Source organism: Pezoporus occidentalis, unplaced genomic scaffold (genome assembly GCF_034315485.1).
Source record: "Pezoporus occidentalis ecotype Australia unplaced genomic scaffold, CSIRO_AGI_Poc_V1 ctg257, whole genome shotgun sequence".
NCBI lineage: Eukaryota > Metazoa > Chordata > Aves > Psittaciformes > Psittacidae > Pezoporus > Pezoporus occidentalis.
Window position 1 is genome coordinate 460,623 of NW_026914469.1, and position 26,987 is coordinate 487,609.

At 40.2% G+C, this 26,987-nt stretch overlaps 1 protein-coding gene across 4 annotated transcripts; it reads left to right on the forward strand.

Annotated features, from left to right (window-relative positions):
- Positions 1 to 9,171: 9,171 nt before the first annotated feature.
- On the forward strand, positions 9,172 to 26,556 carry CROT (carnitine O-octanoyltransferase). 4 transcript variants are annotated; one of them, XM_062623652.1, is made up of 16 exons: positions 9,172 to 9,334; positions 11,850 to 11,974; positions 12,828 to 13,009; positions 13,174 to 13,298; positions 15,659 to 15,767; positions 17,357 to 17,450; positions 17,544 to 17,669; positions 18,107 to 18,208; positions 18,800 to 18,883; positions 18,976 to 19,083; positions 19,338 to 19,468; positions 20,807 to 20,930; positions 23,081 to 23,159; positions 23,918 to 24,011; positions 24,184 to 24,303; positions 25,636 to 26,556. In XM_062623652.1, exons 1-16 carry the CDS (start codon positions 9,220 to 9,222, stop codon positions 25,754 to 25,756), a joined length of 1,839 nt encoding a protein of 612 aa, XP_062479636.1. In that variant the 5' UTR covers positions 9,172 to 9,219; the 3' UTR covers positions 25,757 to 26,556. The 4 variants fall into 4 exon arrangements, with proteins under 4 accessions (XP_062479636.1, XP_062479637.1, XP_062479639.1 ...); XM_062623653.1 differs by lacking the exon at positions 17,544 to 17,669; XM_062623655.1 differs by lacking the exons at positions 15,659 to 15,767; positions 17,544 to 17,669; positions 18,800 to 18,883; ... (5 more) ...; positions 24,184 to 24,303; positions 25,636 to 26,556.
- Positions 26,557 to 26,987: the final 431 nt, after the last annotated feature.

Sequence of the window (26,987 nt, forward strand, 5' to 3'; positions counted from 1 at the left end):
CAAAATATTTTTCTTCTATAGTCGATGTTAGTGAGGATGCGTGAACCTTCAGACCCTGCTGTTATCAGGAAGCAGAAGTGTCTCACCTCTACTAAGTCACTGATAGAGCAAGGCACAGGCAATTCTGCAAATAGCTAAATGGGTATTAACTGATCATACACTGACCTTTATTACATATTGGACAATCAGGTCACAGCACTGACATTTTGATAGGTGTATTGATGAAATGAGGAACGAAGTTGTTTCTTCTCTAGAAGAGTCATTTTGCAAAATGAAAAGAAATGCAAGAAATACTCTTGCCAATGTACCAGGGAAATAATTCAGCGTGGATGTAGTTTAATACCAGGATCCTTAACATAGAGGCTTTTCCTTGAAAGGATTTAATCATGAAGAAATTGTGTTGGCTGTCACCCATGACTAGATCACATGTCAGCAAATACGCTGAGAAGCTTTATGCTAAGACCTGTGGATATTTTTCTTTACTATTTGATATCTTTCTCTTTGTAAATGGGTTGAGGTCATTCAGGTGTTGCCATCACTGCCAGTGGCTGCTAGTAATTATTACTTCATGACACCACCTACAGATACACTGGCATCACAGATAGGCGTCATCTTCCCACCTGTCTTCCCCCTCTCATACTCCCAGAGCAAAGCTATGGGACCAGAGGAGGATTTGGTAACATCTTCACACAAGTTAATGAACGGCCCATGCTGTAAGCATGAATTCACTGATGGACCTGATGAGATGTGGGTCCTGAGGGAACTGGCAGATATAGTTGCCAAGCCATTATCCATCATATTTGAGAAGTCATGGCAGGCTGGTGAAGTTCCCTGTGACTGAAAAAGGGGAAACATAACACCCATTTTTAAAAAGGGAGAAAAGAAAGACCCAGGGAACTACAGGCTGGTCAGTCTCACTGCAGTGCCCGGTGAAATCAGGGAGCAGATCCTCCTGGAAACTATGCTAAGGCACATGTCAGATAAGGAGGTTTTCTACAGAAAAAGGAACTGGAGAGGGTATCAAGGTTCATCGCACAGTGTCCAGAGGGACTTCCAGCTGGCAATCACAGTGCTTAGGATGCTTATGAAGTCCAAAGCTAGTACTAGTAAGGCAGCTGTTGCTGCAATGGTGGTTACAAATCAAATCTAATTCTGTTGCAAAATCTGTGGGGAAGGCAAGTATGGGGAGCAGGGAAACTGCATGGCTCAGAGAGTAACCTAAGACAAAGCTGTAACCGAGCTGCAGGTTTGTCATCAACTTTGTCTGGTCTTGCTGATGATGAAAGAGAGAATCCTGCCCTTCCCACGTTCTTGGGGCATAAATGTCTACCTCAGTCTTTCTGCCAACACTAGCAACTACATGGCTATGTAGTAAGAGCACACCGTTTATCAAGCTGAAAACTTCACCTGTGCCAGTCAGCTGATCCCGTACAGTCTCGCCATCCTCCTGTTTTTAAGGCAGGTTGCCTCTCGTGACCTTTTTGCAATCTTTAGCCCCTTAAATAAGCTGGAAAGGTGCATGCTGAGATTACATATACAGCCCCAGGGTTTGGATGTAAAAGACACATCTGTGGAAACCTAATGGAGTAATTTGCCCTTAGTTATTTTACAGCTTTTACTGAAACAAAAATCCCGCAGAGTCTGCCTTACTGGTTTGAAAGACACATTTAGCTGATGTAATTTTCATTTAGAAAAATAAACATCTAAACCACACACAAGACAGAATTCTTGCATGAATAATCAATCTGTGGCATGCTTGCAGCTGAATCTGGATTTATTGCAAATCTAAACATATCTGGATAGGGAAATGTCTCGGTTGTTTTGGGGTTTTGTTTTGTTTGTGGTTTTTTTTGTCTCATTCTTTTTTTACAAGACAGCAGTTAAAAATAATAGATTATTTCAAAATTGTCTTTATCTTTCCACTGCTTTCATCTGTTGGCCTTATGCCTAAGATCTGACCTAGATCCTATTACAAAGAAGAAAGGATACATAAGAATAATCACGATTTTCCTGGATTGTAAGGTTTTCAACAGAAACAAGTTTTTATTTTATTACCTATGAAGTTAGATATGTGATCTGGTGAATTAGTGGCAGACAAAAGCTGCTTTAGAATGTTCATAGTCAAAAAGAATGCTTCTTTGTTGCACTATTGGCAAAGAAATTGCTCAGTGTGAGAAAAAACCTACTGAATTTAAAGAAAATATTTCTGGGGGGAGTGCATATCCTTTTATTCACATTTATAATAAGCTGAAAATAAAATTTTAGTTCTATAAAGATATAAAGATTGTTGTGGTTTAAGCCCAGCCAGCAACCCACAACCACGCAGCCACTCGCTCAACTCCCCCCTGCTTCCTCCCCCCACTCCTGGAGGGATGTGGAGGAGAATAGAAAGAATGTAACTCCCACGGGTTGAGATAAGAACAGTCCAGTAACTAAGGTATAACACAAACCACTGCTGCTACCACCAATAATAATGATAAGGGAAATAACAAGGGAAGAGAACACAACCGCTCACCACCAGCTGACCGATACCTAGCCCGACTGAGCAGTGATCTAGCCCTTCCAGATAACTGCCCCAGTTTATATAGTGGGTATGACATGCTGTGGTATGGAATACGCCTTTAGCTGCTTAGGGTCAGGTGTCCTGTCTTTGCTTCCTCCCGGCTTCCCCTCTTCCCTGGCAGAACATGAGACTCAGAAAGTCCTTGGTCAGAGTAAACATTACTGAGCAGCAACTGAAAACATCAGTGTTATCAGCACTGTTCCCAGGCTGAAAGTGAAAACCACAGCACTGCACCAACTACTAAGATGGAGAAAAATGACTGCTACCGCTGAACCCAGGACAAAGATATAAAAGATTACAACAGCAGTCAGATAAATCACAGAATAATTTTGGTAGAAAGGGGCCTCTATAGATCATATAGTCCAAGCCCTGCTTCATTGAGTTTTGAATATTTCCAAGGATGGAGACTCCACAGCCTCCCTAGGTAACCTTATTGTAGTGTTCAACTGTGCTCATGGTGAAGGTATTTTTCTTCCTAACTAACCCCTTGTTGCACCTTGTATCTGCAAGTCTTTTGTCTTTTAACTGACTATATCCAAGAAAAGCCTGGCTCTGTCTGTCCTCTTCATACCCTTCCATTAGGTAGGTGAAGATATTAATAAAATCCTCATTTAGCACTCTCAAGACAAAACCTCTCAGCCTCCTATACACCACCCACTCCAGCCACAATCACAGGGGCCCCTGCCACACTCGCTTCAGTATTTTGACATCCTTCTAGAGCAGTGGCACCCAAACTGGACACCGATGTGGTATACTAAAGAAATTTTGGATTATTGTTCAGTTGTGCTTTTGAGAGATAGGCTTTCAGGGCATGATGAGCTTTTACATTTGCTTTATTCATTATCATGGCATTACCTTAGTAGGTGGGCAAATATTAATTGAACAGTACAATTAAACCCCAAGCAACAACAAAACTGCTCTTGCACTGACCAGCCTCCAGAACAAACATAGAAATAGACCCAACAGCCCCACCCTACAGAAAACATAAAGGCAAAGGTAAAGAAACACTGAGTGCTCACAGCACAGGCCTGTTTTGATATTTCTTGAGTGAAAAGATATTCTATGGTGCACAGTCTAGAAATCTATGGAATGAGTCTTTGTGAGCTGCAGGACTGTGGTATTTGCCAGTTGGGCAGTCCAGGACAGGAGAGCATTCTCAGCTATCTAGGCACTTGTAAATCTTACATGCTAAACACATTTCATTCAAGCATACAGGGGTTAACTGCTTGCCTGTAGGTTCTGTAAGCAAGGCAAAAAGCAATCCTATCCCCAGATGGCTATCTACTCACAGAATTTAGATCTAAGGTAAGTCAATTCACCAGCCTCCCAGTAAGCACAAAGTGGATGAGGGAGCCTTGGAGTCAAACCGTCCTCTTCAGTGGTACATATGGAGTCTGCTATTCAGGCTGCTGGACTGCTGACACCCAGACAGGCATCTGAAACATATGGCTGAGAACATGGAAGCTTTAACAAATCAGGGCATTAACAACTTGGCATCTGCAAACTTGTAATAACACAGCTGGCAGGCTGGAGGACAGTTAGTCAATGTCATTCTCTATTGGTTTTACCTTTACAACAGAAATGTGGAACAGCCTATGGATACCAGAATGTCTCAGAGTCCTAAACATTGTGATCTAGTTGGAATTTATTTCTGCAGTTGTATCAGTACCTTACATGTTACTGCATCACACACATGCTTGTTCACATTCATTATTCACATCATCATTAATAAAAGTAAAATATACTTATTTTCCAGGGTAGGTACTTAGGCTTTTTGGAAAATAATAGGGTTGTGAAAAGAGGTGTCCTGTTAGAGAGAAAGCACACCTGTAACATACACTGTAATACTCACTACAGTGTTTTTTAATCCCTAAAAGTTTTCCTAATTCAGGGAAAAGCAATGGTGTGATCTTGCATTTAGGAGGTGAATAAAGCACAGGGATAAACCCTGTAGGAAACCATGTCTCAGTAGCTCTTGAGTCCATGAAACTCCTGGTCTTTGCTTCTTGAAAAAGAAAGCCTAAGACAATCTTTTGTCATTAGACATTATAAAGTAATGGAGAAAAGTATGGAGTTATACTCAGCTTTTTTCTCCATTGGTCATATTTCTCCCAGCAACATCTCACTCACGCCTGCATTTTTAGCAGATTACACTCCAAATAGGTTAGTGCCATTGCTAACATCTAAAAGTTGATGCTGAAAGATATCTATATCTGTCTTTATCAACTGATACTCTATTCTCCAGAAAGCTGCGTTACCCATCCCTTTACTTAGACTTAAAAAAAAATCTGGGAAATCATGGAGAAACTTGTTTGTGGACAGCTTGCAGCTGATGTGCTCACAGCATCACTAATGCAAAATTACTGAAATAAATATTAAAGTTACACAGCACTCATTCCCAGTTTTATTACCTGGACATTCTGGTGTTGAAACTGCAAATATAAAGACCATGTGGATGCTTCAAAGGGGAACATGAAAAGGAGCAACACAATCTCCCCTTCTTCCGTCTCTTTCTGCTGTCAGCTTAGTTCTGCATAACCTTTGCTCAGATTTTTGAGGAAATTGTTAAAGTGAGAGAAGGAGCTATGAGGAAGTCCATAGAGTTGAGCCGTGAAATGTAAAACTGGTAAAATTGGAGGTGGAGGTAAAGGTGAAGACTGCTGAGATAGGGCCAGGCAGCAGCTCAAGGATCAAGAGGATAGATATAAATGTGGAAAGATAATAACATCTCACGGGAAAAAATGAAGTGGCAGACTGCAACATCAAGCATGTGCCACAGGGAGCAGTGAAAGCTGACCCCTTTCCATCTACAATCAAAGGCTCTATAGGTGGTTAACATACTAATTTAGTAGGTCATTAATTCTGGCTATCTTTTGTGTATATTAACCACAAAGTAACTGCTTTACATATAACAGCACATACCAAAAGGTGACTGAACAAAGTGGCCCAGGGAAGGAGAAATAGTGAGGCAGGTAATGAGAAGCCATTTTGGCAGCAAAGAGATGGAGCAAGAGGGAAGCCATCAGAAGGTGCCACTGCTGCAGATGGAATGAGGAAAAGAGGTCAAGGAACAAAGCCCTGTTCACATAAGCTGCTAGTGACAATGCAGTATAGCAATGCGGACATTATGTTCTGAGCATGGCAGGTTATGTCACAGAAAATATTTTAAAATTGATGCCAAAAGAAAGTGAAGAAAAGGAGACGAAGTGATCCCTATTATGCCACCTTCTGGCCTTCATCTTCCTGCTCTAAAAATGTACAGTTAGATAATAATCTTTGCAAATGGCAGAAAATGAGGATTAGGGAGCAATTCAGCAGATGAGCAGTTTATCTGCTTTGATTTCACAGCACCTATGCTAGATGTGCTCCTGTGCAAGTAGATTGTGAAAAATGACTAAAAATAAAACCCTTCCTATTTCCATCTCTACATGCTGAGCAGTGTATCAGAATGTGTGTTATCTAAAATATGTGGATGGAAAATTTTTTGCTAGGGCCCAACTTGGATAACATCATAGCAATTCCCATAACTACAACTAAAAACTTTGGAGCAACATTTTAAAAACTTGCCATTTGCAATGCAGAATATGAAACAGCAGTCACTGCTATTTGCCAATTACCAATGCTTCAGTGGTGTTGTGACCTGAAAGGGGTCATTTAGGATGTCCTCCTTCCCCTTGGGACCAACAACCAAGTTCGTGATACCCTTGTAATGAATTAAGGTGAAAAAATACCATGTTTCATGATTTATTAATACAAATACAAATACAAATTTATTAATACAAAATACAAGGCATGTGGTTAGAGGGAATAACTCAACGATTACTTTAATTGGATCAGCAAGTCCCATGCCACACATTTTCACTTAGATCTAGTCACTGTTCAGTGGAAAAGAGAGGAGAAGAGAAAGGTAGGAAAAGAGAGAGAGGAGAGGAGAAAGGGAGAAAAAGAGGGAGAGAGAAGAAAAGAAGTATCACCACCTGTGGATCTAGTGATGTCTCATTGGTCCTCTTCACCCAGGAGTATTGGTGGTGGTGGGAGCTCTCCCTCTGACCTGAGCCCTGCACTTTCATGTTCATGTTCTTTTGGGGTGTTATCCATGATCTGTATATGAAGAGTAGAGGGGCATTACTCTGATAATAATGCACATAGCTTAGTGAGCACATGTGCGGTTCCAAAGCTGGGCTTCCTCGAGGGTCCTCTGGGTGGTCCATGTCCCTCATATCCTGGTGTCTGCCTTTCCAACTCCATCCTCTGAGTCAGCTCATCCTTGAGTCATCCTTTCACGTATCTGTGGAGGCTCATCAGCTTCCAATAAAGGGGCAGAACAATCCTATCTACACTGTTGAGAGCCAACATCCTTGTTATTTGCTTCATTTATGCTCAGGGTCTCCATGGCCAAATGCAAACTGTGCTGGAGACAAGCTCAGTTTCCTGTCTCTGACTCACACTATGGAATGAGACAAGCTCAATGTCCAGTATTTCACAAGTGGCAAGAATAATCAAGAGATTGTAGGGTTGTAGTTTTGGTCTATCACATGCTGAGTTTGCTACACTCATTCAAAACTAGACTTACAGTTGTGAACTGAAACCTGAACTAAAATCCACTAAGAAATAGCAACTATCACTACAAACTCCTCCTTAAACTGCATTTTTGGGGAAAGAATTGTGTTGTACATTTGCTCTTTTGCACAGGCTACTAATTAGATTTTTAGATGAAGACATGCTTGCCTTTGATTTTAATCCCTAAACTGCCTTTGGACCTACCTGGAAATGAGTGAGATGGCTCAACCAAACAGTATTAAAAAACAATGTGTGACAGAAACCTTTGATGAAAGGGAGGATGACAGGGATGCTAAGTCTACCATTCCCACAAGGGAACAGGAAACAATAGGAAGCTGCAGTCCTCATACAGCCTCTAGTAGCAACGATGTCTGAAGCCTTATTGGGATGGAAGTGAGCAGTAGGGTCTGCAATCTCTCAGGGTTATACAGGGTTTCTGTAGGCCCCATGTCTCTGCCTGGAGGCAGTGACAGCAGGCACCAGGCTACATCCTTGGGCCTGGTCCAAACCTTCTATTTCACGTAGAGACTCTTGGATGATGCAGATAGCCACTAGGGCAGGAGATGGAAGTGCATGTCATGCTGTCACATCAAACTGCTTCTATTACTACTTCAAGACCTATCTGAGCTGCCAGTCTTTAGTTATCAGCTCTCCAGGACTTGGGAGCAATTCAGAGCAACCAGGTCTCTCAGCAACAGTAGGAGAGGGGGAAGCCATAGGTCTCCAACAGATGTCACCCACGTACACATGCAGGTGGCAGAGACTCCTTCAGTGTGTTAAAGTACAGTGCTGGCGGTGTTTCTGCAATTAGAGACCTTTTAATCCTTTTAACATTAACCACGGCAAGTGAGACTGGGCAGGTCTCGTGTCTTTCCGAGTCCAAGCAGTGCTTCACCACCTGGTGAAGTGTTTGCTCCAGATGTGAGGAACGCTCCAGATCGCAGTCTCACTGCTGGTGGTTTGTGCTTAACCGCCACTCCCGCAGAGCTGCAAGTCACACCCCACAAGCCTCAATCCCACAGGTAGCACAGAAACCCACCGGTGTAGCCTAGCCCTGCTCCACAGAAACGGGAGTCCCTGCAGACTCCTGATCCCTTCCCCACCCGCAGAGCAGTCGGGCTTCTTACCCCTGAGCCAGGAGCCCCCCTTGGCTAGGGGTGGCTCGCAGCAGGGTTCGGGCTGCCGCCGGAGTAACTGGCACAGCCCGCAACGAACACAAGCGGCGCCCCCGTATTTTACTCACACCCCAGCCCACCACCGACGGCCCTTCCGGAGCGCAGGGGGGCGGTGAAGGCATCTCATGCTTCCGCCTCTGCGGTCGCACAGCCTCTGCCGCTCCGGCCGCCGCCTCTCTGCCTGGGGCTGCCCCGCCCCGCCGGCTTTCAGGCTTCGCATGTAATCGGGGCAGAGGTGGAAGTCGGCAGGCAGACAGGCGGAGTTGGTTGAGGCTGCGTGGGTCTGTTCGGCTTAAGGTAAGCGGCGGTCCGCGGGGCGAACAGCGATCTCCGTCGGTCTCTTTCATCGGGGGTGCGCGGCGGTGGGGCTGACGGCTGTGCGGACGGCTCGGCTGTCTCCTTACTTCCGTCCCCCTGGGCCTCTCTGGGGCAGCTGCGCGGTGTGGGCCCTGGTAAGCAACGCTGCGGCGCGGTGGTGGCCCCGGCCGGGTTCGGTCTAGTCGCTCGCGGGCCGTTCTTCTGCCGGGCGGGGATCGCTGGGGTAGGAGAGGTGGGTCTGAGGGGACTGGCGGGTTGCGTGATGGCGGCCGCGGTGTGGATGATTCCCCCTTAGCCACCGATCGCGGTTGGCGGGTGTTCCAGGGCCGGCTGGCTGGCTTGTAGTCGGGAAACAAGGCGACGGGCCTTGAGTTTGTTAATCTCGGCATACGCGGGCAAAGGTCATAGTTTTCCCCTGTTGTGTGTGTACCTCTTGTGACTTCAGGCCAGCAAGAACCGCTTGATCCTGGTTTTGTCATGGGACGCTTCCACGGGTTTTTCACCGTGGAAATGGCTAGGGGGCAGGGGGAGACTGTGGGGAGATACATCGTCTCATTCAGGCTTCCTTAATGGTCTGTTGATGTCGTGCTGCAGATCTACATCATGCAGAAGCAAGTCCTTGAATCCTCTGAGGAGCGAACATTTCAGTACCAAGATTTTCTGCCTTCCCTGCCAGTACCTCCTCTTGATGAGTCTTTAAGTAAATACCTTGATTCAGGTAATGACTTAATATTGTAATAGTAGTGTGGTGTGTGCTGTTATAACCAGGCTAATCTGAAGGTGTTTGTGATTTGTAGCTGCAGGTTTTATCAACTGATGTGATTGGGGTGGGGGATCTGGACAAGTTTTAAGTGCCAAAGGTCTTTTTCAGGTTCAAAATGGGAAATGAAGTGTCCAGAGCAACCTGAGGAAGAGTTGCCATTTAATGCCTATTTGCCTTTCTTCAAGGGAATTGGTTGTCTAGGAAAGTTAATTTTTTGGTTTGATGGTTTTGGGTGTTTTTTAGGGTTTTGCATTTTGGTGTGGGTCCCATCCGTCCCATCCCCCCAGCTATATCAGCAGGTGTAATAAGAGATATTTATCCATCTGAAAATCATAATTTGCATAATAACTGCTTTGCTTGTCTATCAATGTGTTTGCCCAGGATCTCTGTAAAAAAAAAACAAAACCAAAAAAACCCCCAACAAAACAACAACCCCCAAAAAATTATTTAAAACTTTTTCATACTTACATGTTCTTATTTCTCACCAGTACTATTAACTATACAGTAGTAGGAGGAGGCAGTGGTGGGCTTTTTTGGATAATTTAACTTGAATATAATTTCTGCTTTAAAATGTTTGCTGTCTAAAGGTCAAAGTTTTGAAAACAGTATCACTGCACATGCGTCTAACTTTGTTTATAAAGCAGACATGACTGGTTAGTCCTTAATATCTTATCAGGCTTTGATATATTGGGATTGACAAAGATATATTACCTTTACTTTCCCATGTTTCTTTAATAGTCTTAAGAGTTTGTAGACATTGAGCTTTTTTCTGGAACGTGTTCTTCATATCTTACCTGTAACGCTAATAGAGTAAGACCTGGAGTTCTTTCCTTAGCAGAAATATATTGCAGCAAAATTTCCCTTTCTCAAAGTAGAAGCGAAGTTCACTCTTGAGTTCCCTTTTTCTTTTTTCTGAGTGTAATAGAAATGGCCCAGTAGACGGTAATAGGTTTTCTTTGGTGTTCCTTACGTCATCACTTTTTGATGTAATATGTCGAAATGGTGGTTTTAGAGGAAAAAAAATGCTGTGTGTGTCTGCACGTCAAAAAATATTTTCTTTTTGTTGTAATGCAGATTAACTAAAATTGTGCTGTGGTAGTGAACCTGCAATAACAGAATTTCTGTTTTTAACTTAGTTTTGTAAATCCTCACTCTCCAAGTTAAAAAATAACTCTCTCATGGAGTGATAAAGCCTAATAGTGAATTTGTTTTCTCATTCTGAGCTGTGTTTTCATAAATACCTTATCACACATCCTTTTTTTACCTGAGTTACTTAGTTGTACATAAGTCATTTTATAACTTCAGTGTTGATCTCCTTTAGTCTTGCTGGAGGTTGGAGGAAAGTTAGTCTGGTATTTGTTGTTCTGCCCCGTCTTCCCTTGTATAAATCACTTATAGCCAGAACATGTACAGTTTACTCTGTGATTCTCATTGCTTAAGCTTGTAATGTGTTTAGTCTGTGAAGGTGAGCGGAGGAAAGCAGATGCTTCTGAAGAACAGTTCAGAACCTCCAAATGACCCTTCATAGGTGCTGTGAATCATTCCCTGGAAGCTGCTGTCTTTCACTGGTGGAATGAGCACACCAGGCACTTAACATTAGTTAGTATACTTGTTGGTAAAGCACTTGTCCGTTTAAAGCTAATCAACTGGAAAAGCTGGACAGAATATGCTTCAGAAGGCACCTTGTTTAGGACTTTACAGTAGCTACCTCTGCATTGGATTCAGAATGACTAATCTTGTTTTAAAGGTAGGCCTTGAGCAGAGAAGTGGCCATAACCAAGTTATTTAGCCTTTCAGCTCACCCCAGAAGTTAAGACTTGGAAGCCTGGACTTGACTGAAGAGTATGAAACCCCAAAGTTCTAGCTTTTGAGAGGGTTCCTTAACTATGCAACTGAAGGTGTCTTTCATGGAATGCTTCCTGTTCATGGAGCTGATCTCTTATGCAGAAAGGAAGGCAAGGTCTGTGGAGGGGTCTGGAGAAAGTGGCAAGACAGAAGTTTCACTGAACTCTAGTGGGAAAAGGGCTGAGGTCTGCTCCTTCCTAATAGTGTTGCTGATCACGTAGTTGTTAAATGGAAAAGAGGCCCTGTAGTCATATAATCATGTAAATCATCTAAGCAGCCTTCCAGTATCTGAAGGCGGACCTACAAGGATGCTCTTCATGAGGGACTGCAGTGATAGAACAAGGGGCAATGGGGGCAAGTATAAACAGGTTTTCAGCAATTGCTTTCATCTGCTGTCATCTGTATTTATTTGAAAATATGTATTTGTTTCATTAGAAGACACTGATCTATTTGCAGATATTTGAAAAGGTGTTCTTCCTTCAGATACTTGTTTCAGAAAAATAAATTTTGAGTATTTTTATCCATTCTATAACCTGTGGATATCTGAATTTTGGAATAAATCTCAGTGTAAATGCAGCTTAAACCACAACATGTCTTTAAAATAAAAAACATTTCCTTCTTACAGTGAAGCCATTTCTTAATCAAGAAGAATATCAAAGAACTGAAGCTATAGTTAAAAAATTTAAAAATGGGATTGGGAAAGAGTTGCATGAAAAATTACTGGAAAGAGCTAAAACAAGAAGGAATTGGGTATGTATCTGGATAAGTAGGAAATCATAATTCAACTTTTGAAAGTTGGTTGTTCAGAATATAATTTAGGAAGTTCACTTTGCCTATGGATATGAACACATTCACTCGTATGTGTGATTTGTTTTTCCCAAAGTTGAGTGGCTAAGAGAACTCACTAACTGGAATGTTAAGTTACCTGCCAGCTTTTGAATGCTCTGTCTGTCAGTCTCCTTCTATCACTTCCATCCCTCTTCCCTCTACCCTGCCTCCCCACCCAAAAATAAAAAAAAATGGAATTTGGAGTTTGGTCCCTATCCATTTCTTTCTCAAAGAAAGCTACATGATAGCATTTTTAAAGTTGTCTTTCAACAAAGAAGGGGATACAAGGGGGATGTTGCCAATTCATGAATTGGTATTCATGAGAACTTTGTAAATCTTAACATGACACAGTCCAGAGTGGGGGTTTTCAGATAAAGATAGAAAAAAATACATTAGGAATTATCTGTCCCGAATCCTCTCAACACAAATCTCCTTTTGTTCTGTTCTTCATGGAGTAATCTCTCTGATGTGAATATCAGCCACAGCTGACATCTGCAAGAGTTTAATATTGGGCAAGAACTCTTTATCATAACTTACAGTTTAATAGTTTTAAGCCATACTTAATTTTATTTTAAGCTTGAAAATAGAGCAGCTAGATATGTTGTTACCCTCAGCAGTTAGTTTTGAACCACTATCCTCCCTTCTATTTTATAGAAACTACTATTGAAAATTAAAAAAAAAAAGTTAAAAAAGCACACAGTTGAATAATGAGGTGATTATTAAAGAATTAATGACTAAAACTTAATTCTGATGCTAGACATTTTTCACTTTTCAGCTGGAGGATTGGTGGCTGAATGTGGCTTATCTTGACCTTCGCATATCAACGCAAATACACTGTAATATGGGAGGCCCTTGTCCCTATATTGAACACTGCTGGCCACCAAAAGAGGGCACTCAGATAGAAAGAGCATGCATATATACATGGCACATCCTGAAATTCTGGGATCTGTTGCGAACGTAAGACTTTAAGAAAAAATAATTATTAGAATGCTAATGGTCTATGTGTGCTTTAGTTGCAAAAATGTTTATGTTCATGTTTTGAAGTAAAAGATGGGGTTTGCTTGCCTTGGTTTACTTGCATAATCTTTCTTGTTTAATTTTGGTTGGTTTGTTTACTACAGAGAGAAGGTGCCTGTCGAGAGATCTCTGGATGAGGTTCTGGACATGAGCCAATTCCGAATGCTCTTCTGCACTTGCAAAATTCCCGGAGTTACCAGGGACTCAATCAGCCATTATTTTAAAACTGGTAAACAAATGCTTTTGTATTAATAGGCTAATGGAGTGGTCATTTTAACCATAAAATACTCACTTCCTAACATCTAAGTGAGATATTCATGAGTGCTTATCTAAGGAAGCGAAGAAAATGTGCAATCTGTGGATGCCGTTTTTGGTCAATATTTAGTCCTTATACAATAGATTAAAAGAAAACTCTGCTTCAAATTGTATGTTACCAGTCTGACGCCTATAATAATTAAGCCAGCATTAAGAATTGAAAAAGGACAAATTCCATGGGTTTATAAATGCGGATGGGTTCCTTGTATTATATGGGCAGAATTTCAGCATCATTGCTAGTTGCATCTTTTTCCACAGAATGCATTCTTGAGTATGCTTTTTATACATCCTGTTGGAATAATTCTGATTTTCTGTCATTGTGATATTTCTTGACTTGGCCAGCTTCTTCTATTTTCAGTCTTGAAAGTACTCCTTAGTGCTTCTTGAAGTCATTCTCTTAAACTCCAGGTTTTCTGGGGTGTAGGCTCAAGAGCTAAAGTCTACTGTTATTATTCATCCTCCACTAACAAGTACTGTAGTATTGGTAATCAGCTAACTAAATCATAAGACCTCTCCCACATGCAGTCTGATGCGTCTGGAGTTGTTCAGCATTGTCACTCTAGATACGCATAGGAGATTTAAATTCCTATAGGACTCGGGAATTCAAGAAGGAGGTATTGTCTTGTTCCATTAGAAAATTTGAAAAGAAATCTCCATGCTGCAGGATATGATGAGAAAAAAATGCAAAGTTTAAATACCAAAACATAGAAACATTCAGATGGTGGAAATTCAGTTTGTTCTGTTACGATCACACTTAATACGCAAAGCTATTATCCTGTGGAGATACCATTTATGTCACTTGTGCCTTTTCTGGGTCGTTAAGGTGTGTGTGTGTCTTAACATAGACAGAAGGAATTGCCATCTGGAGAGGGATCTTGTTTTTCTTCTTTCGCTGTGGAGGGAGCTGATAAGGTCTAAACACTTGAAGTAGTATGCAGATTGCAGAATAGAGCACCTATTGACAGGTAGCATCAACTGGAGTCAGAGACCACACTGAAAGCCAAGAGAGCCTAATCGGTGGAACCTGGAGAGCTATTTGGTTCAGCCTGCAGCAGATGCTTTAACAAGAGCACGTGGAGAGGTCATTAGATGTTAAGTCTGTTTGGTAGATCTCTGCCAACTGTAGTGATCTCAGGCATTTAATTCAGCTATGTTAAGTTTCAAACTTAATTCTGTCTCTTGCTTCAGAGAGCTCGGGTTAGGAGGATGCTACCAAAAGTAACTGAATTTGATGTCATCCCTTCTGATTTATGTTAGAAATTAATTTAATGACCTATGATGATAAGGTTTGTATGAAATGACAAATCCTCACTCTAGAATGTCTTTAATACAGTGTCTATTGAATTGTGGTATCTCTTTAGACAGTAGGACCATAAAGATAAGTGTAAAAGCTTTATAGATTAAGACTTGTGTGGATGCCCATTCAGTTACATACTTGTGGGTAAAGTAGCATGTATTTCTTTGGTTTGGTTTGGTTTGGTTTTTTCCCCAGGGCAGACTCCTGGACTGGAAGAGCTGTACCACAGTGGCTCAATTTGAGAAAATGTAGCCACATTTCTTGGGGGTTTTAGTATCTGGACTTTGTCAGAATCATTTCCAGCTTTAGTCTTGTTTCCAGATAGATGGTGATGCTATGCAAATGTACCTGGCTAGTATGGGCTGGTGCTGTCTGCATTTTTGTATAGTGGTCAAATTGGTCTGTCAGTGTTCCCTTTTTACAGATTTGCATTTGCCCACCAGGTCTGATTGACATGGTAGTGCACCTTGGATCTTGAGACGGTTGCTCAAGATAACTGAAATTGATTGCATAAGCACTAACAACTGAAGGACCCAATCATTTGCAAAGTGTCTTAGCAGCAGGCTTGCTGCATTGTATTCACCCCTTTAAAAAAACACATAAACAAAACTCATGCAAGAGAGAAATGTTACTCCATCAGCTGTCATCAAGCAATGCTCATGTTGGCAGAGAGCATTCCTGCCTATGAGATACACAAATAAATGGCACTTGCTGCTAGGTAATGACAGTGACTTGAAGTAGTTAATAACAGTGAAAGTTGTTTTCTGTGTTTTCTCAGCTGGTTTTAAAAATGTCTTCAGATTTGCAGTTGAACTTCCGAAGTTACACTTTTCTTCTTTCCTGTTTTTAACTGTATGAAGTTTGCCTCCTTTTGAATGAAAAAAAAAAAAGTGGGTCTGCAGGACTTGCTTGTTTTTCCTGCCTCTCACTTTATCCCTGCAGGTGGATTTTCATGTTTTGGTTTTTGTTTATTTCAGAGACTGAAGGTGAATGCCCATCTCACTTAATAGTCCTGTGTCGAGGTCGAGTGTTTGCATTTGATGCTATACATGAAGGCAGTATGCTGACGCCTCCAGAAATTTTCAGGTTTTTGAACTACCTTGTTTCAAATGAGCTATCCTATTTAAGTTACTTAACAAAAGAGAGTCTTTCTGTTCCTTTTGCCCCGAAGAATTAAGTGTGAGAGAGGCTATAGCTTCTCTGAGGGTTCAGATTTGAGTAAATTTTTGTTTCATGGATGGCAACCTCTTGCCATGAGCCATGATGGTTATGTACTGTTATACACTCGTAGAACATCATGCAGAAAGTATGAATTGAGATATTTCAGCAGGAAACATCACTTATATGTGAAGTGTCTTGACATGGAATTCTTAGGATTGTAAGTAACATTATTCCTTTCAGGACCAATTCACAGTGATGATTGTCTCGTTGCTTTATTGCATTATTAACCAGGAAGTGCCACTATCAGATTAAAATCTGATACATGTGAGGTCAGTTTTCTGTAGAATAGAGGGGCTGGTGTTCCTGTTGGTGAGTGTAGCAGAGTCCAGAATCATAGTATACACTGACTGACTTCCTGCTAGCTACACAGCAGTACAGCAGCATTTCACTTACATTTCTTGTCTTTGCACCAGACCTGTGACAACCAGCCATGGTTGTGGCTCTTATCATGCTCCTGAGCTGTTGCAAAGGAACCGAGAGAAAGAATTTGATTCCTTAAATACTAAATTTCAGTACTAATTCAACTGGCAATGTTTAAAGCTTTTCCATGCTGTCCTTACATCCCAGCAGCATATGGAGGTGCTGGCTTTTCAAATTCTCAGTGCAGCTGAGGCCACAGGAGTTCGTATTCACATACAGAGGTAGTTTCAGCATAAGTCTCTTGTGATCAGTTTTAGCTTGGGATTTTGTGTGTTGGGTTATTTTGTTTTGGGGTTTGTTTGGGTTTTTTTTGTTTGTTTTTTTTCTCCTTATATCTCATTGTGGCTGTCTTATATTTTTGGTAACTGTAACTGCTGATCAGTAATGAAGTTTAATGGACAAGAGTGCCAGAACAAAGGACAGGCCACATTAAGCACTTGTACTTTGTGGAGTTTCTTTACCACCAAGAATAGCATGTGAAAAACTGAATTTGCAAACTAAGAATTAGCTGCTAATAGCTCTTCAAAGGGAAAATGTAAGGAAAGGGTAGAAAGAGAGGTATTCTTGTGTAGTTCAGTATCTACATCTAGGATGTACAGTAGCTACTGTTCTGATTTAAATTTAGGATTTATCCTGAGTGGAAGTTTTGTCCTTGTATCTGACTAGTTGCTATAAGAGCTGTAAAGCTGCAGTACTGCAGGTGTCTGCTGCTTGGGAAAGTTTTATCTGTACTGCTGAAGTCTTAAATCTAGTTTCAAATTAAGTGTGTAATAACACTTTAGGACAGTGATCGTTTACATACAGGTTTTTACTGGGCTGGTAGCTGTAATTTGCAGTAACCACTAATGACAGAACAGAACAAGTCTTCAACTGCTCATAGAGGCTGAGGGAGCTGATTCGTGCTCACTGAAGATTCACATTAGCTTGTGAATGTGAAGCAAAAATTGCAGTTTGGCAAAAAAGAGAGATTAAAAAGTGTGACTTTTACCTTCATATATTTTTTACTAACTTCAGTTATTGAAATCTTCTTAAAGGCAACTTACACATATACAGAAAACATGCCATAGTGAACCAGATGGACCAGGACTGGCAGCCTTAACAAGCTGTGAAAGGACAAAATGGGCAGAGGTGGGAGTATTTCAACAGTTGATTCCCGAGAAAAACATTGTGATTACTGGAAATGCATCATCTCACTTAGCTTTGTCTTCTTGTGCTTTGTAGTTACGTGACTATTTGATTAATCTTGATCCAAAGAACTTAACTCTTCTGGAAAAAATTCAGAGAAGTTTGTTTGCGATTTGCCTTGAAGATTCTAGTCCCCATGCGACGCCTGAAAACTACAGCGAGGTAGCTAAGGATTTTTGGTAATTCATATCTGGGGGTCTTTACATAAAAATTTCTTATGTATATGCAGCAGTAGCACTTCTTGCTCTTTCAGAACACAGACAATGAAGGAGATAAATATGCAAATAATGCTTCTTGTTGATCCATAGGAATAATTTAATAGTTTGAATGTTTAGGACATTGGAAATGCCTGAAATGTGCCCTCATTATGTTTTAGTCCTGTATGTCTCAGGGTCCTCAGAAATACAGTTGTCAACTTGTTATCACCCTGTAATTTAAAAACGTAGCATTATAATCATGTTTCATCTTCAACTGGATGAAAGTTTCATATCTCTTAGGAGGTCTCGCCATCTTAGTTAGTGTAGGCTTTGTTTAGCTGACAGAGGTTGGCAGTGTACGCCATGATTTTTAAAACCCACGGTGTGTAACTTCTGCTTTAGGTTACCAGGATGGGGCTAACAGGTGATCCAACTGTACGCTGGGGAGATAAATCCTACAGTAGCATATTCTTTTCCAATGGAACCTGTAGTGCGTTCTGTGATGTAAGTTGAATATTCCACTCCCCCTCATGAGCCTTTCAAGTATTTATTTACTCAATTTTCCCTTTCAGAGTATTATTTTAAATGTTTAATTTGTTCCTCTAGTATAGCCTGGTTTACCAGGCACCTTGTCTGGAAAGTTTCCAAAAGCTTTCACAGTATTTGGTATTACACAGTATATGAATTAAGAACATGAGATGTGAAATCATAATCTTATTTCTAAAAGTATTTAATGAGGGAGTTCCAAGGCACAAAGTACGTTGCATAAGCAGGTTTTAAATTAACTCTTTGTATGAAGTAGCTATTTGAACAACTTCGGGTTTTGAACTCAGATTTTTTTTAAAGTCATTTTTGAGTGGCCAGAAGATCTGCCCCAGGTCTGCTTTTCCACAACCAGTGGTATATTGTGCCTCCCTATCTGTCTGCAGAGCAGTTGAAACAGTGGGTGGACTTATAGTAGTTCTGTATGCATTGTAGAACTAGAAAAAGTCCAACACTATGCTCTAAAGCTTTGGTCTGCAGGAAAAAGTGGGCTGGGGAAAAAAGGAATCTAATTATGCAAATAATGTGGTATCTTGTTTTATATGATTCTAGCATTCTCCTTTTGATGCCATGGCTTTAATTTCCATGTCCCATTATACCGAAAAGAACATTCTTGAAAATGGGGGAAAATGGAAGGTATTTATTTTTTAAACTTTCAAGTTTATTAGTTGCTGTGCCTTTTCTTGTGGATAACATTTCTTGTTTTCTTTCTGTCTGTGTCCTTCCAGGGATCAGGTACAGTGAGGGATATTCCATGGCCAGAGGAACTTGTATTCACAGTGGATCAAAAAATCGTAAATGAAATCGGATATGCTAAAGAATCCTATTACAAAAAGGTGGAATTCCTTGCTGCTTTTCTTAACTGTCATTGATTTTTCTTTTTTTAATTTCCATGTATTTATGTATTTTTAGCTGGTCTTTTTGCTGGAGAACAGGGATTTGCTTCTTAATGATACTTGATGAATCGGGGGACTTAACGCCATGGTTAAATTTGTTACATTGTTGGTTTATGTTGTGTGCGTTTTATTTGCAGTGAACCAAGTTGTGATATTTCTTGACTTCTCTGGCTTTTCCTCCTTTGGTGTGACAGGTGTCTGACGTGCAGCTAGTGAGTTATGCCTTCACATCCTTTGGCAAAACATTGCTTAGAAAGCAGAAACTTCATCCTGATACATTTGTGCAGCTTGCCATTCAGCTTGCTTATTACAAATGCCATGGACGGTAAGAAAATTACCCAGATGAGGAATAAAAAACTAGTTTCTTGAGAAAAGGCGTGGATCTGGAGTTAAAGTCCCTCGCAATGCCAGTTTGTAATTTGCTGCAGTGATATAAGAAAGAAGAAGTGAGGTTTTATTAAAGTAACAGTTGCATAGAGTCTTAGTTTTTGCCATGGGGTTTGTACCCTTGGCTTCAGAAGAATTGTGTCTTTGTGCCTAAAGGGATCTTGCATGTACATGTTGTGGAATGGAGGGCAGAAGATAACTCATGAAAACATGAATTTGGACTGTACAAAGTAAATATTTGGGCAAATACCAAATGCACAATGGGTCAGGATTCTTTAATGTCAAATAGTTGCTCAGGGAGAGAAGAAAGCTTTAGCTGCAGCATGTGACAGCCATCAGTAAAATGGTTAGTTTTCCATGCCTGTAAAAAGCCTCACAAATGTCAGTGTCTGACTTTAGAAAGATTAGATGTGAAGTTCGGGCCAGAATAATAGAGATATGAATAGAGACCCTCCAAATGCCTGGTGCTGTATTTTTGGGTGTGTAATTTTTTTTCGTATTATTGGAAAAAGGCAGCGTTCTTTCTGGCATTGGTGTTTCCAAATTTCTCTTTGCTAACTAGCACTGACTGTAGCTTGTCTAAGTCATAACTAACCTGGCAAGTACTGTTTGCTTCCGAAAGAGAAGGGTTTTGTCATCTCATACTTAATCACTGGAGATGTGTATCTCATCATAAGAAAGGTTGGTAGATCTCAGTTTGCTGAACACTGGAATAGATTAATTGTCTGACTAAAGTAGCCTTCGTGAGGTCTGTTTTAAACACACAAATAAGTCTCATGTAAGTTGTGTATTAAATAGTAGACTATCACAGGGCTGGGGTTGCTCCAGGCAAAAGATGGATGGGTGTTAGCATGCAACAGAGAAGGACTTGATCACTGGGACACACTGCTTATTTCAAGTGCGTCTCTTAATTTTTGAGGTTTTGGATGGTGTAGATGGTTCCTTTAAGGAAATAAATAGTGGAACTGAAGCTTGCATAATACTTGTTTTTTTTTATACTAGAGGCTGGTAGATCTGTAGTCTGCAGAAAGCAGCCATGACAACACAATCTTTCTCAAGCTATAATTATAGCACTGGCACTTTTTCAGTTGTCTGGCTCATAAAAGCTTGTAGACTTCCTTTGTGGCTCTTTTTCAGACACACAATTTAAAGAAAATTAGTGTCTTACTGATACTTGTAACTGATCTAGGTGTGTGAGATACTTGGCAGGGCCTTTTTATTCTTTGAGAGAGCAAATAAGTTAATGAGATGCTCTTCCCTGATTTTTTCTTCTTAGCCCAGGCTGCTGTTACGAAACCGCCATGACTAGGCGTTTCTATCATGGCCGCACAGAGACTGTAAGATCATGTACTATGGAAGCAGTGGAATGGTGCAAGTCCATGCTGGATCCTTCTGAAAGTGTAAATACTGAAATCCTCCTTTAATCATCATGTATTTAGAAGGCCTGTCATTTGAGCTGCTTAACAAGAGAAAGGTTTTTATCTCATTAATGGGAGTAGGCCTGTTTCCACTGAGGGAGCTTTCAAATGTTGGGTTGCCTGAAGTCTGGCTCTGGTCCTTGTGTCTGAGGTGAGCTGTCATGTGTGGGTTTGCTTTTCTGTCCTGTTTACCTTTTGGTTGCAAGAATGTAAGTGTCATGAGTTACATTCACACTGACTTTTCTTTTTTTTTTTTTTTTTTCTTGCCACACCTCAAAAAGTAACTGCTTTGGAGTCAATGTACTCTGCCTGTGGAGTGGTTCTGTTGTTTAAATTTTCAAGGGAAATCAGGAAATGTTAATCTAATCATCGAGTCTGACAGCAAATTTAAATCTGTTTGTGTCCTAGTGGCAGAAGGGATGTGTTCCAGATTTTGTCTCTGAATAGCTGAACTGGTGACCTATTCCCAGCAACTGCCCTCTGGTGCTTGGCTGGCAAAGCATATTGTGCTTTATATGCCAAGCGAAAAGTATACTAAAGCTCTTTCAGTTGTCTTCACTGCACATTTCTTAGAGCCTGAGAAATGAGGCAAGGAGAAGATTTTTGGAACAAAGGGCTCCATATGTCTAGGAAATTAAAAGGTTCTATGTTATTAATGCATCTAAGAAACATACAGGAATACAGCCGTCAGGCAGTATGTGTGATCAGTAATTATAGTCTTCAAGAGCATATTTTCCTGGTCTTCACTGGCTTCTTTTGGCATGTGCTACAGCTGTAAAGCTCAGATTTCTGGCCATTATTCAAAATTGTTTTCCTATTGCAAATATGGATTCATTTTATTTCCCTGCACTTCAGTTATCTTCTAACCAATTACACACTTCTGTGAGTAATACACATAGAGGTTTGTTACTTCCAACACTTAACTGTAGCCTTTTTCTTTTTATCTTTGTAATTTTAACTAACATCTCCAATTGTCTTCCTGTTGCTATTTTCTTTTTTTATGATGAACTCTTGAGGCTTAAAGACAGTGTTAAATCTGTTCAATAGTATTGAAGTTAAGATGCTTAATAGTCTACCTTTAAGGTACTAGAAAATACCTAAAGTTAGGTACTTTGGAAAAAAGTCTGTCTGCCTCAACTTTTCTTTTGCCTCTTGTGACCTTAGTAGCTTGATTTTAGTCCAAATTGAGTGGCTGCTACCCTTGTTTCACATCCTCTGCTGCAGCCTCTCATATATAAAAGTGAAAGGGTGCTTTTTAATGAGTTAAAGAGCTAGTAAGATACAGGATCATAGAAGTCGAGGTCTTGGGTGTCTAGAGGTGTTTTGCTAGGTCTCCTTTCCTAAAACAAATATTTTTATTCTGTTCTCTCTGGTTTTATTATGTAAGTTTCAACATAAAATTGAAAAAAACCTCCATGACATTGGACAGAGCTGCTGTTGTGGAAGTAATATTTCAATCAGCAGAGAAAATCTGGGAATGCAGTTGTCATCTGTGTATTTTTTAGTTAGGGTCTTTTTTGTTTTCTGATTTTTTTGCATCACATTTTCTTAATTAGTTGAGGGGTTTTTGTTTTGCTTTTTGGTTTTGTCATGGAAAAAATGATAAAATAGAATGGAATATTTCAGTTGGAAAGGGACCTACAGTGATCATCTAGTCCAACCGCCTGACCAGTTCAGGGCATGGTGAATGGTATAAATGCGACTGCACCAGCTAAAAGCTAGTGTGCTTCTAAATAAGTGGTATTTCAGAAGGTTTTGGGGTTTGATTACTCTAGTTCTCAGTGGTTACTTGCAATTGTTTCTGCTTGTTTGGGAAGGAGCATGAGTTGTAGGATATTGTTCAGTGCAAAAGTGATCAGAGTAACAGAACACAGCCACAGGAAACAAATGAGCAAGTTCTCCTGGCAAAGAAACTTGGATGTGAAAGAAAGAGTTGCAGAGATGTTCTAATGTACCTTTTAAGTTTTTCCATTTTCTTCTATCTAAAATTGCTAGAAACTGTGAAGGGAAAAAGCTTGCTGATCTGTGATTCCTGGTGTGTTGCTCACCTGTGTTGCAGCTGTGGTTTTATTTTGTTTGAGTTTTGTGGTTTTAGTTGTTTGGTTTTTAATCCTGCCTCCCCTACTTTACAGACTTATCAACGACTGCAGCTGATGCATAAGGCATTTGTAAAGCACAATATAATGAGGAGAGACTGTGAGAGTGGAAAAGGTATTCTGGGATCAAAATCTGTTTTATGTTTTCTTCTGGGTGGAAAGGGAATACTGGTGTACGCGAATACATTTTCTTTGTCTCTTTGTTTTCAACCTTAGTAAAAACTACCCGTTAACACTTTATACTTCAGTTTTCATGAGAGAAACTCAAACCTAGTCCTTCTGCCCTAAATACAGGTTCTCTTTGAGTATTAATTCACTTTTTCTGCCCAGCTAAACATTATTTCAGCATACCTTCTGATCAAATACATGCTTGGCTGGAAAGTGGGAAATGTGGCCTTTAGAGGTGGAGGAGAGACTGGGGAATTGTGAAATTCTAGGCTGCCTATGTTAGTGTAGCAAGTTATTCTATGCATGAGAGAGTAGCTGGGAAATAACCACCCGATGAACCTTCATGCTCTTTTCATCCTACTTGGTGAGTTACCTAGGTAGTTGTGGCCCTAAAAGCTTTGTCACCTTGCCCATGTAGTTGCCATTGGGCCAGTTTTGCTGCATGGAACTCCTCATCCTTGGCTGAAATGGAAGTTTTCTTGGTTTTTGTTTTCCACAGGAACTGTGTTTGGTTTATGTTACTTAGTTCATTTGCATTTGGGCTCAGTGTTGCAAGCTGAAAAGCCTCTTAGATCAGGTATTTGGGAAGTGGTTTTGTATGCTACTTATCTATCCTTCCGATGGTATTTGAACTACCTAGACCACAAGAAGCAGAAAAACAGAAATGCTGCTGTTAATGATGCAGTGTTTGCATTTGTTTGACAGGTTTTGATCGTCATCTTCTGGGTCTCCAACTCATAGCACAGGAGCAAGGGCTGCCAGTGCCAGAGCTTTACAGGGATAATGCCTTCACAGCTAGGTAATTTGAAATCTTTTCCTGCAGGGAGTATCCTTTGATACTGAGGTCTTTGTTGCACTGGCTATACATGTGCTGATTTCTTGATCCCTAGGAAAAAATAACTTTTTTGTAAAACTTTCTTTGTTTGAAATTACCTTTTAAAGTGCTGCTTTTGTTTTGTGCTGTTTCACAGCGGAGGAGGTGGGAATTTTGTTCTTTCCACTAGTCTGACTGGCTACACGAGGTTTAGTGGATGTGCACTCCCTATGGTGGATCATGGCTATGGCTTTTTTTATTCCATCAGAGATGACAGGTAAAAATATAATTTTGTTTTGGGTATGGTTCTGTCTCTGTCACAAAGGGAAAAGGCAGCTAACAACGAGAACGAGGAAAGCAAAGGACAGAAGAAACATGGCTGAATGTGTCAGGAAAGGTTGAGAAGCGAGCTACATGACAGCAAAGATACTAACATTTTGGGAAGGCATGTGTGGGAGGAAGGATGAATGGTGGAGGTGAAGTGAGCACCAAGATACTGACAATAAGCAGAAAGAAAAGCATGGGGAAAGTGAAAGAAGGGAGGAGCAAAAGGGGTTAAGTTACTTTAAAATAAGCTTTAATTTTAGAGATAATTAAATGTAACATGCAAAGGTGTGTTTTAAAAAGTAGCAATTGACTAAGACCTGTTAGAGCACAGGTGAGCACACTGTCCCTGTTTCTTGCCAGTGACACACATCTCTTGGCTCAAACCCAGACCCCTCTGAGCAGCAAGGAGAAGCTAAAACATTTGGCTTCACTTCTTATAAAATTGGTAGGATTTTGAAAGATCCAGCCTTGATTTACTGGTCTTGTGGACAAAAATTACTGCTTCTTTATGAAATCTGATAAATTACTTTGATTATAAGGTGTTGAGGTAACTTGCTATTTTGTGGTTTAGATGTTTTTGAATGACTTCTTCCTAAAGCTATGTATGTATTGTGTGCAGATTTGATTCAGTCTGAGAATGCAAACCACTTATACTTTGATCAGTGGCTCTGTTAAGGAAATAGAACTAAAGAAAGATGTACCTTTTATTAGGTAAATAGAAAAAAAGTACTTTAAACCTTGAACTAGTTGCACAGAAGAAATATAATTTAGTCTTTTCAAATGTAAGTGGAAAAGTTCTGTCACTGTGTATGTAGAAATAGGTGTTTAAATCAAAGTGTCTAGTTTCAAGATCTTGTATGTAGAAATAGGTGTTTAAATCAAAGTGTCTAGTTTCAAGATCTTGTATGTAGAAATAGGTGTTTAAATCAAAGTGTCTAGTTTCAAGATCTTGTATGTAGAAATAGGTGTTTAAATCAAAGTGTCTAGTTTCAAGATCTTGTATGTAGAAATAGGTGTTTAAATCAAAGTGTCTAGTTTCAAGATCTTGTATGTAGAAATAGGTGTTTAAATCAAAGTGTCTAGTTTCAAGATCTATCAGCAGTGTTCCTTGCAGAAGACATGAGGTATCCGAGTCCTCTTTGAATGTTGAGACAGTATGTTTATGTGACAATTTGCTTCATGATTTATGTCCATAATAATTGCATTTCAGAGCAATTTGTTTGATTTTTATCCTAGACCTTAAAAACTAAGAGTGGTAACTTCCTTGTTTTCTTATTGATAGGATCCTTACTAACTGTTCTTCCTGGAAATCCTGTCCGGAGACTGATGCAGAAGTGCTGTGTAGAACTGTGTACCAGTGTTTTCAGGACATGATACAGTTAACAATTGCAGCTCAGCTGTAAGGTTGAAAATGATGTAAAAGCCTTTACAAGTTCGCAGGTTATATGTAATACAAGTTATATGTAGTTTGAAAGAAATGCTACTCAAGATTACCGTTACAGGAAAGTTAAGACATTTAACAATTTATGTGAAATCTACCTGTCTTTATGGGACTTCCTGTGGTGACAGTACCCATTTAAGAATAATGTAGCCATTTGCAAAAACAATGCAAGCAGTAGTACCTTACTTAGGTGAACTATGCAATATTAAAATATGCCTCAACAATGCAAACATATTTGGGATGTTGGAGAATTTATGGGAGATTTGGATTTGTGATCTTAGTAGTAACATGTAGAATACTTGGTAGTCTACTGATACTGTTTATGTCAGTGGAGCACTTAAATGTGTACTTAGGAGTAACCACACTATCCTCCTAGGTGATAATGCTTCTTAATGCCAATGGTTTATGAAATAGAAGGACTGCCTTCTATTGAAATGAAATTTATCTTTCATTTTTGCTATTGGGATTATACCAAATAGACATATCTGTAAGTGGGGAAATTCCCACTACATTTGAAGTAAGAAAGCACTACAATCTGAAGTATTTTGAAAAAGGAGCTCTCAATAATAACAACAGAAAGCAGCATATGAGTTCCAAATTCCTCAGAGTTTTCATCTTCTAGTGAACTGTGAACATCTGCTTTATACTAATGATACAACTAGGCACTGAATGCAGATTGATACAGTTCTCAGGATTTTTAAACTTGGTTCCTCTGAGCAGCTTTGTATTCCTGCTATAGAAATAAAATTATTCTAAAAATCAGCTTTTCGTTGATTGTTTCGTGGTGGACTGCTTAATGTGTAGCAAATCTCTTTGTGACAGAGGGATTATCTTGGGGACAGCTGAACTTGAGATTCTAAACTACCCATTGTTTCCTCTAGGTTTTGGAGTTTTGAGAGAGATCAGAGATTATTATTTGATTTACAGGAGCAACTGCCTCCTCAGATAACACTGAGACAGTCTCTTTGTCCTCTGTAAGTTCTGTTACTTTTTTTTTTTTTCCCACAGCAGCAAGAACAGAGTTTCCCTCTTTATTTCCTTTCTCAAAGCCTGACACTTCCTTGAGTAACAGGCCAGGATGTGTTACACTGTGTCTTGTTGCCTTGGAAAAGAGCCTTTGTCTTCCTTGCCTTTACTGGACTGCTTGTATGTCCCATCTCAAACCTGACAACCATTAATTGTTTAATGGTTTG

What these genes read in the sequence shown, in the direction of transcription:
- CROT (XM_062623652.1), top strand. Translation starts at nt 9,220, where the DNA reads ATGCAGAAGCAAGTCCTTGAATCCTCTGAGGAGCGAACATTTCAGTAC. An exon ending in CGCCTGAAAACTACAGCGAG is followed by an intron (nt 17,670 to 18,106) that starts GTAGCTAAGGAT and finishes CTTCTGCTTTAG; the next exon opens with GTTACCAGGATGGGGCTAAC. An exon ending in AAGAATCCTATTACAAAAAG is followed by an intron (nt 19,084 to 19,337) that starts GTGGAATTCCTT and finishes TTGGTGTGACAG; the next exon opens with GTGTCTGACGTGCAGCTAGT.